General features: G+C 34.0%; 1 protein-coding gene across 3 annotated transcripts; it reads right to left on the minus strand.

Moving 5' to 3' along the window:
• Positions 1-755: 755 nt before the first annotated feature.
• Positions 756-9,390, minus strand: LOC132553455 (chloride channel CLIC-like protein 1). Of its 3 annotated transcripts, none has more exons than XM_060217701.1 (8): positions 9,255-9,390; positions 8,204-8,385; positions 7,693-7,911; positions 6,760-6,990; positions 5,466-5,606; positions 3,909-4,121; positions 3,300-3,587; positions 756-2,544 (listed from the first exon to the last, which is right to left on the minus strand). In XM_060217701.1, the coding sequence occupies exons 2-8, from the start codon at positions 8,375-8,377 to the stop codon at positions 2,029-2,031; spliced, it is 1,782 nt and encodes a 593-aa protein (XP_060073684.1). In that variant the 5' UTR covers positions 8,378-8,385; positions 9,255-9,390; the 3' UTR covers positions 756-2,028. The 3 variants fall into 3 exon arrangements, with proteins under 3 accessions (XP_060073684.1, XP_060073685.1, XP_060073686.1); XM_060217702.1 differs by lacking the exon at positions 9,255-9,390 and adding an exon at positions 8,916-8,990; XM_060217703.1 differs by lacking the exon at positions 9,255-9,390 and adding an exon at positions 8,556-8,616.
• Between the last annotated feature and the right edge of the window lie 1,299 nt (positions 9,391-10,689).

Genomic DNA, 10,689 nt, shown 5'->3' on the forward strand with positions numbered 1-10,689 from the left:
TTGGATGTTGCCAAACTTATGACATGTATACCTCAGATCATATTGATTAGGTTATAGTCTTCAGTGGTTCTGGAGAAAAAGTTAACACAATCCATAATGATCATTAACCTTAACCAAAGACCATCAAAACTTAATCAGATGTCGATCTAAATGTCACAATACTATACCAAGTAACCAACACAGTTTTCTATCAGAATGTAATAATTACCTCTCCTGCATTTGTTAAAAAAACCATCTACAATTTGATTGCTTATCTCCTGCTGTCCAGCACCAAGCATTCCCTTTGCATGACCTCTTCTCAATAACCAAAAAGCATTGGGTCTGTAACATGCTGGGATGAAGGGCTACCAAGTTCAAATGAATGACCTTGACCCACTTTCAAGGTAACTGGGGTCAAAGGTTAAAAACTGAAAACAATTTCTTCACAATAACAAACAGGTATGTAACATTCTGGGATGAAGGGCAAACATGTTTGCTCAAATGAATGAATCCACAATGAAATTTACATGGGTCAAAGGTGTGAAGAAAATTTCTTCTTTCCTACGAGCATTAAGTCCTGGGTACAGGTACTTGTATGTAGTATGCTTGAAGGATACACTTTCAAGTTTGTAGAAATTGACTTTAGGAACTGACAAAGTCTTCTGTGTAAGCTGCAGAACAGATGAAAGATTCAGGCCTGTTGCTCCCCACCACCTTTTTCTTCTTCTGAATATTCCATTCATCAAAGATGCCAAAAAAGAAAACACAACAGGTGGTATCTTAACTTGAACATTTTACTTTGTTTTGACATCATAACATTATGTACAGTGATGCTAATTTCATCCTTCCTAAAGCTCTAATGCTACAAAAGTAAATCATCTTCAGTTTTACTGGCATCAAGACAACACATGGACCTATTTCACACACAATACTCCAACAAACTTAAGTTTGCTTGATAAACACAATATTATAAGCTTAATACATGTATACAAAATCTCATAAATATGTAGAAGTTAGCATTCACAAATTAAATATACACTTGATAAATGAGTTAATAAAGAATTGCCAAGTCCAATCTATAAACCAAATTTGTTGTATCACAAGCAACATTTTCCTCTGACTAAATTATACAACATTCTGTGTCAATGTCTTTATGCCCAGCACTTTGTGTAGGGAATCAAGCACAGATATTTAAATCTGTACATCTCACATACCCTGCTTCTTAAACTGTTTTGATTATGAACAATTCAGCATGAAATTAGTTTGATATAAAAAAAATATCATTAAGAAGACTGTTTCGGTTTGAATACATACATAGAAAAAAAAATGACAATGTATGTGATGTACTGCTATTCAAAGGGGTCTTCCAACATTTATGCATGTCTATTAGACATTTTTCTAAATACATTCTTTCATTATTATCTACATAATGATATGGAATAAGAAATCCAATACCAATATCCACTACAGATTTGATAAATCAACAGCTGTTTTTCCAGTTTTCTTAAATATTCCTTTTTGACAGTGCTGGGTACTGGTAATTCTGGAATATTAAGTAGTAAGGGAATTTCAATTGTCAAGGTATTGTTTTACTACGAAATGATGGTAATAACCATCTAGGTAATACATATGTATTAAGTATCAGACGTAAGAGTACTTTTCTTTCAAATAATCTGGTGAATCCAGAAAACTGTACACAATATTTTAGTAGCATTACAGAACAGTCCACCTCCTCAACCCTCAAATCTCAACTCATTTGTACAGTTTGTGATCTGCTTTTGATACCTACTGAGGCAGCATTACAAATATACTTGGGAAATGAAAATTATTATGTTGCTTCAGCGAAAAAAAACCAAAACAAAACAAAATACAAATGGAATGTAGCTGGGCTAATAACTTCAAATTAGACAATGGAACAAACTGTGAATGAGATTAACATGAAACGTAACTATTAAAGTTGTTCAAGGGAGATAATGCACCTATATTCATGAAAACAAATAAGCAAAACAACCTAAATCAATACTGATGGAAAAGGAATAAGGAAGACAATCAAGAGGGTTCAGGACTGATAAGACCTGCTGGTTGAAGTGTCACAACCTCATTAGACTGTTGTGTAGGACTAGGAGTTGTGGCTGTTCCCTCACCAGTACTAGCTACCGGTGGAGAGGAACCGGTGTCTGTTTTAACACCTCCATCCTCCTCATTTTTTACTATGTCAGCATTTGTAATCTGCGTCCAGTTTTCTGAATCAGTTACCTCAGAACATGGAATTGGTGTTTTAATCTCTATATTTTCCATGTTAGGATAAAGCTCAACAATGCTACCTCCTGATGAGGCTGACGATAAACTTCTCTCCACATCATGCTCTGGGGCCTCTATTGACATTTGTTGGGTCGCTGGGGGATTACTTCCTCTCTGTGGTAGGGTAGGAAGGCGGTCCCCTGCACCCTGCTGTTGTAATGATGCACCATATTCAATAGCAGCCATCTGGACTTTCTCCATGTGCATGATCCTCTCCATAACCTTCTCTTCCTGATTAACCAGTGCTTCTTGGATAGCCGTCATCTGAAACATATTGCAAATATATACTTGTCTATAGCACAAATAAAAAGGTACTCCTGTCTATAGCAAATTACACACCTGTATACACAAATATACAGATATACCTGTCTCCAAACATATAAATAAACAGGTTCACTTTTCTATCAAAATAAATATACCAGCACACTTGTCTTTAAACACATATATACATACACATCTCTCTATTAATGCAAATATACAGGTACACCCATCTTATAACACAAATTAACAAATACAAATGTCTGTTGACACAAAAATACAGGTAAACCTGTCTTGAAACACAATTATACAGGTATAACAGATATAAACAATACTATATTGGTCCATATGCTAGTAAACACAAATCTTCAAGTGCCTTGCAATATATTTTTCTACAAGCTCTGACAAGGCTCCTACAGAAAAAAAAGGTCAGTTTTAATATGTATGTAGAGTTAAGCCATGCTATTCCATATGGTCATCACTCCCTGAATAATGGAAGACTGACCTTTTTCTAGAAACTCATACCGTCAACTGAAACTGGCTGGATTGACCAAACCCCAAAGTAGATGGGCAGTCATAATCACATGTTAGATTAAAGCATTTTTGTCCAATGAAAGATATTGGTCCCAAATTACATGTATGTCCCTCTTGGGTAACCTCTTTCCATCAAGATATAAGTCAACAGAGCCTACCTAAAAGTTGAAACTCAAAAAAGATTAAAAAGAAACACCTTGTGATAACTCACAAGTATTCACACACACCTGGTTCTGTAATTCTTTGCTATGCTCCTCTATTGCTTCCTGAGTACCTGTGTCTCCACTTGCAACAGCTGGTTGACCGGGCTCAATTGACAAAAAGAATGGCAGACGAATACTGTAGCCCATCCACATAAACAGAAAGAGGAATAAGAATAAAGTCACTGCAATAATGGCTATCGGATACATTGTTATAGGTAGGTCAATAAGTAAGGCTCTAAGGAACTCTCCTAAAGCTTCACCAACATCCTTTAACGGGGACACGAAAAAACGGACAAATGTCACAGCTAAGGCCTGAAATATACAAAAAGAAAACATTGATGAAGTACTCTTAGGCATGCTGATTAGTATGATCAAGAAAGTGCCCAAATTTTTTAACTGAACTTTTTGTATCTTAAAAATGGCATAAGTTAATATGAAGAGAAGCACAAATAAAAAAAGATGAAATAAACTTTCATTATAATGGTAAACAAAACTGAATAAATTAAAACAATAACCATTCTAATACCCAACTTTCATTAGAATCAATATTGTTAAGAAAAGGAAATGGGACACTAACATTCCTAACCTTGGGAAGTTGTTCCTCTTATGAAGCTTTTAAGAACCTTTCCTTACCTTTGTAGGTGGTACCTTCAGAAATGGGCTTATCAGCATGTGTTCATAGTATTTCTGACAATTGTCTTTTTCAAATGTGAACAATTGACGGAATGCTGATTGAGCCACACCAAACCAGTTGTCAAGTACACCATCATCTACATCTTCTTTATCTCTCACACACTCTGGTGGTGCATCCTTCATGGCAACAGTCTGCTGCTGGATCTCTGCCGCCTGCAAGTAAGATCAGGAAATTTCTCCACTAAAACCTGCTGTACATTTTATCTTTTCATTCAGTTTTTAACTATATTGTAGGAGCTAAATATTGGAAGGTCATTTTTTTTTTTTTTTTTTTAAATATTTCACTTTTTGGTATTTTTGAGGATGGAATAAATTTTCAAAAAAAATAATAGACATGTTGAAAGGAAAATTAATGGAGAAAACTGAAGTCTTTTTCAAGACTGTATGAAACAAGTGGCCCAAGGGCCTTGACAGTCAACTGAGGTACAATGCTTCTTGTAACATGTCATAGAAATTATTTTGTAAGATAGCTTTCATTACATTGTACAAATGCAAACTGTACATAACATTGTGCTATCCCACGCTAAGGCTTCTAACCAAGTTTGAATTTTAAAAAATTAAACTAAAAACCAGTAGAACATCTTTGTAATTCTAGTCAATTTGACCCATTTTGGGCCCCACTCATCAGTCCCTGGGGGTTAGCCAAGGTCAATATGTGCATCTCAAAAAACTCTCATTTTATACTGATAATTCTAACAAAGTTTGAACCATTACCAATAGAAAATAAGCAAATAATGTTCAAAAATGTAATTTTATTATATAAACTATAGTAAACTTTACCCCCTCCACAAAGAGAAAGGTAATTCCTGGGGTCGTAAAAAATTTCAATTTTGGTTAAGCCTCTGAAGGACTTTCCATCAATAACAAGTATTTGATTCAACCATACCTGTGATCTGAGAAGAAATTTTTGAAGTTTCAATCAATTTGACCATTTTTGGTCCCACCCCTTGGAGTTGGGGGGGCCATATGATTTACAATTTTGGTGCAAATTTAGCACCAAAAAATGTAAAATTTCATTGAAATTGATTCACAGGTTTGCCAGAAGTCAAAACTATTAAAAGTTTATGATGCATGACACCAGACAAAAGGGAATCACATCAGGTCACTCTGAGACATAAAAATCATTTTCACCCCAATGTTTTGGTAATCCACCCCGCCTTCCCACCTAAAAATTTTTTTTTTAATGAACAAAATGTCCCTTTTCTTACTTTAGTTCAATCATCTTACCAAGTTGCTCAACACCCTTTCAAGACAAAAATAAAACTAGAGAAGAAATTCTTCTATTCAATCGATTGATGAGGTGATAAGCATTCACTATACCTGAATCAAAACTTTAAAAGGGACAGAGTATTAATCTGGAAACAAAAGCTTGTCACCATTAAAACACTGAAATACAAAAATAAACACAACCAAAATTACCAACCACAAGATACATCACTAAGAACCACCTTGGAAATTTCAGAGATGGTTGCTGTAAAGAAAGTCTGTAAATCTCACCTTAAAGAGTTCATACCAGGTCATTGGAATACTAATCAGGAAGGCCAGGATACATGCTTTAAGGACAAACTGACGCCAAGTCAGTCGTATGTTAATTCCTGCTGCCATGGTAACACACACCAATGCTATCATAGTGAGAACCTAAAAATGAAGATTTTATATTAATGTGAATTTGATAATGGTTACCATTGCTGGTTTTCCATCTTCATTGTGTCTGTATCAGAGGTATGGCAGAATTCATGCATTGTTAAACATTTCCTCCAACAGCATCCTTGATACTCCTCCCTGGAGTATTAAGTGATGCTCCAATATGTATAAGGCATAAATGTAATTTGTATATCTACTGGAGCATAACTATAAGCTGTTTACACATTTATATATGTTTTCCATCAAACTCTTTTGCAGCAATAAAAAACTGAAAAGCACCTTAAAACATGCTGATTAATAGCATAAATACAAATTAACTATGAATTTCCTTTCTTGATTTCATTTCCATGGTATCTTTTTGTGACTTTATTCTATTCTCAAAAATAGCAACTTAGAACATTGCAAAAATAACAATTTTTCCAAGAATAACAATGTTTTTGGCAAATTCATAATAGTTCTTTACTGTTACATGGATGGACCTCATTATCTTGAATTAAGCAGGACTGTAGGAAAACTTCAAGTTATCCGAGTATTCGATTTAAGGGAGTTCAAATGTTTGATGTGGAGTTTGCCTGGGACTGATGAAATACTTCAACTTAAACAGGGTCTTTGAGATACATGATTTCAAGGTAACAAATTTTGAATTGATTTTAAATATAAATTTAAGTGTATATGCTAACCGTATGTAACGACAATTATATTGCTTACAATGTATTCACAACAGACACATTCTAGATCACAAAACAATAATATGACATCATTTTTTATCAATGTTAACCTATATAACATAGACTCTTTGCATGTTGCCTCAGATAACACACATTATAGCTTTATGTCAAACATTCAAATTATTATGATTTTCAAGAAGCTCTTTCAGAAGATAGACTCATATATATCAATATTTCAAAATAATATCTGAAATGTAAATTCAATCATTGTACAATGGTCAGTTTGTACTTATTTCCAATGGGAATGCAATATGGATGACTTAAATCCTCCTAACACATATTATTCTACATATCTGTAACTAGATTGCATTCATAATGACAATAGATACAATCTGATTACCTTTTGATGATTCAATGACAGACAAGCTAGACTGCAATCTATAAAGTTAAATTAATGGTATATATTGATTTTCACTTACTTTGATTATGTCCCACATGGAGACACCAAACTTCTCCTGGAACCATGCCTGCATTTTGTCTGTTGTCCCATAATGGGACTTTGTGACTCTTTTTAACATGGAGGTCAATATTTCATGAGCATCATGAACATTATCAGACTGACCGGCGGCAAATATTTCAAGATTATTCACATCTTCTCCCGACAGTTTTATCCACAACAGGAATTCTTCTGTTGATGATGACTGTGACAGCTAGAAAACAGACAGCATAAGTTTATTGGGATCTTATCTTCAGAAACAAATATAGAGTGAGTGTGGGACACAACATTTCATTTCTACCTGAAAATAATTTATGTGTAATTACTTGTAATTCCTCTTTAAGGTTATTGAAAAGTGGTCAAGTTTAATCTTTTACCCTTAAAACTTTAACAAAATGTAATTAGTATGTAGAATTTTATGTTATGACACTGCAATGTAAACAATCTACCTATAATCAATTCTGAATTTTATTCAAATAACATTTTTTAACCGATTTTTTTTAAATATAATTTTCCACTATTTAATGGGACTAGATCATCTCTCAAAATTCGTACCTTTGCCTTTAGTTTTTCATTTAACTGACAATGAGATTTTGACTTTATTTTATTTAACTCTCTATACCTTAGTTAACTGACTTTAAAAAAGTTTAGAAAATATGCTTTCCTTTATGCCTTTACCTGACACATATACTGATCTTCACATAACTCCTCAAATATTGAGAGGTTGTGAGATGTACATTTACAGTTAAGAAGCAGCTTAAACTGCTGTTGTATCAAATCAAACAACACATACCTTTCCATAATAACAAATAACTCTGATACCAAATTTCTAATACATCAAAAGCAACAGACCCCAAGTTTGCATAGAAGAAGTTTCCTTATACACATAGTTTGAAAATCAATTAAAACAACTTACTTTTCCACGAAATTTTCCAAGTAAAAACTTGACATAATTTCGAAACAATATATTTGACTGTGACTTTGAATCAGGATTATCACAACTCTTTCCTCCATTTTCTTCTGATTTGACAGGTGGTGGCACAGTGGAAACAGGAGGAGATGACTTAGGTGTAGCTTTGGTGGTTGGTTCAGCAGAATTTGCTGGCATTAAATTCTCATCAACATCTTGAATGGACTTGAAAAATAAAGCAAAAAGTGTTAAATGTATTACAATTATTAACCTGTAGTGTTCTTTAATTTAGAAAGTTTGTGAAGTCAATATACAAATATACTACTTACAGCAATTTACAAAATTGAAGTCCGTACAATCAAGGGAAATTCAAATGTAGGTCATGATAGTTTGATGGACTAGCTGTAGTTAACTTCTATACAGAAATGTTTTAAATCCAATTCACTCAAAACCCAAATACATTAAGTGACTTTGTTATAGTATAAATTATTTAGAAATGATTCCATTGAAAGCTCACCTTTTTTTGTTGCGGAGACTTTTTTGTAGATGGATGCTGAAAATTTTCCATATCAAATGGATCAATGTATTCCTCATCCCCTTTAGCCAATGGATCATCTGACATACAGCTTGGTAAAGGGTCAAGTATTAACATTACCACCAAAATGGGCAAACAAAACCTCCAGGTCAACATGGTCAATACTGAAGAAAACATTAAATAATCATTTTTGAGTATACCAGTTGCATTTTGACATTCTGATAATGTGGTACCAAATTGGAAATCAAAATCTATACAGGTATTTGCACTGATGGGTAGAACGGGGGTAAACAACATTCATGAGAATAACACAATTTGATTTGTGAAAATGTACCTTTGTAAAAGGAGACTATATAAGTTTAATAGGTGTATGATGCTGTTAAATTTGTTTTGCTCTACTGAGTCTTACTCTAAATTATTAAAAAGTGTTATTCACTTGTGTCTTTTGTACAATCTTATATATGTTCTATCTATGCTGTGTATAACTTAATGTAGAAATATACGTGTATGTCATTGATTAAACCTCCAGTGTCAAAATTCAAATATGTCATTGCATTGTTGCACGATGGCCATGGTTAGAACTTCGACCTCAGGTAGTGGTCTCGTCTGTCAAACACCATTTATATAAAAGTATAAAGAGTATACCCCTTGGGGGCTGAGATCCACTGTTTATACAAAACTAATTGCTCTTCACCTCAACATGATTCAGGCCAAATTTGGACTAAAGCAAATCATTCCTACAGGAGGAGTGGGATTTTAAAGAGTTTACTCCATTTCCCATCAGGATGCTTCTGACCAAATATGGTCAAAATCCCCTCAGTCGATCATGACAAGTAGCATTTTGTTGAAAAATTGACAGACTACAGAATACGGACAGGCGACGGACGCCGCGGTATCCCTTGGACTTCGGGCCGTGTGAGTTAAAAATAGCTGGCTATATAACGCAATAACAAACTTCAATTTAAGCAATCTAGAAATGCCCAATACTCCAGGAGCAGTGGATAAAACAACTTCATTTCGTTCTTTACATTACCTACGATGTATATTTCGATGACACTTTCTGAAATTGTCTACTTATCAGAGAACAAATAGCCGACATGTATTGTTAACTTTCATTTTTGCGTGAGCAGGCGCGAAAAATAAACTTCCGGCTCCTGACTGCTAGGTGTGTGATATGACAAAATGGGACGCATTCGCGTAACCCGGTTGAAACGGTTCAGATGTCTGGCATTATATCATTATACGAACGCACTTGTACCGGATATTTGATATATGTAAAACTTAAAATGCACAGTTTCGGAATTTCATGTCAAGCATAAATCAGTGATCTGAAATTAAGATATCATCCTTATACTTTAAAGCATAATGCTCCTCAAAATATGTGAGTGCAGTGAAGCAACCATTTATGTTGAAACTCTGAAAACTAATGATGGTCAGCAAGTTAGTTCCGAACAGGTACGGCTGGACCCCTTATATTCCAATTTTCTCCACATGCATAACTAATATTTTCATATAATGAGTTTGGTTTGGTTTAGTTTAACTGTATCATAATGATAGTGACGAAATATTTACTTCTACCAAATTATTTACCTACCTCAACATACTGAGTATCATGTCAATTTTGGTATTGAGTAATGATGATGATGTTGACGTAAGACGTGAATGTGTTGTGTTTGAACGTCTTCGTTAACATAAATGCTTCTATTGACGCACCTCATACTTCTTTGTTTCGACTGCATGGTTGTGCAGTGCGATTAATCATATATCTCGATTTATATGTATGTGTTTTTATCGGGGGTGGGGGGAGGGTGTCTCTATCTAAAACAATTGAAAGGGAGGGTTTTTGACAGCACAGCTGGGTCATAGTAGAGTTCTACGTGTTTACGGTTCTATTAAACTTGCCCCCAGATATTTGTACTGCATCTTATTTTTGTAAACATTTCTCCTTGTGTTTTGATTATCTAGGGGGAAATAAGGCTGACCGATTGGCTAATTTTAGTAGCCGTTCACAATCAATCTTAAACTTCTTTAACTTGATCCTATAATCTTCTATATTTTAGTGTTGGAAGACTCTTTTTTTTATTTGGTCAGGATACGAAAAATCTGTACTGATTGAATTAACTTGGTTGAAATTAGTCTCTGGATTTTTTAAAAACAATGCAGTCTTTCCGGAAGATACTTACAGTTGTAGTCTCTGAGCATACATTGTAGTTTTCAATGATTAGACACACTAGAAATTTAATGAGAAAAAATGTCTTCTTTCATACATTTGAATATTTTTAATATTGATCCTACTTTCATGTTCGTTTCAGCTATAACTTTGTTAACATGCTCATTGAATTTTTGGTTCTTTCAGTTAACATGCCGAGTTAATTATATCGTTTAATTAAAAAAATTGTTTGAAATTTACGAAGATGTAGTTTGTCACTAATTCTTCATGTCATATATAGTTTTCTAATGATTGTAAA

This window comes from Ylistrum balloti, unplaced genomic scaffold, assembly GCF_031769215.1.
Source record: "Ylistrum balloti isolate Yb309-2 unplaced genomic scaffold, AGI_CSIRO_Ybal_v1 Utg370330, whole genome shotgun sequence".
NCBI classification, from domain to species: domain Eukaryota; kingdom Metazoa; phylum Mollusca; class Bivalvia; order Pectinida; family Pectinidae; genus Ylistrum; species Ylistrum balloti.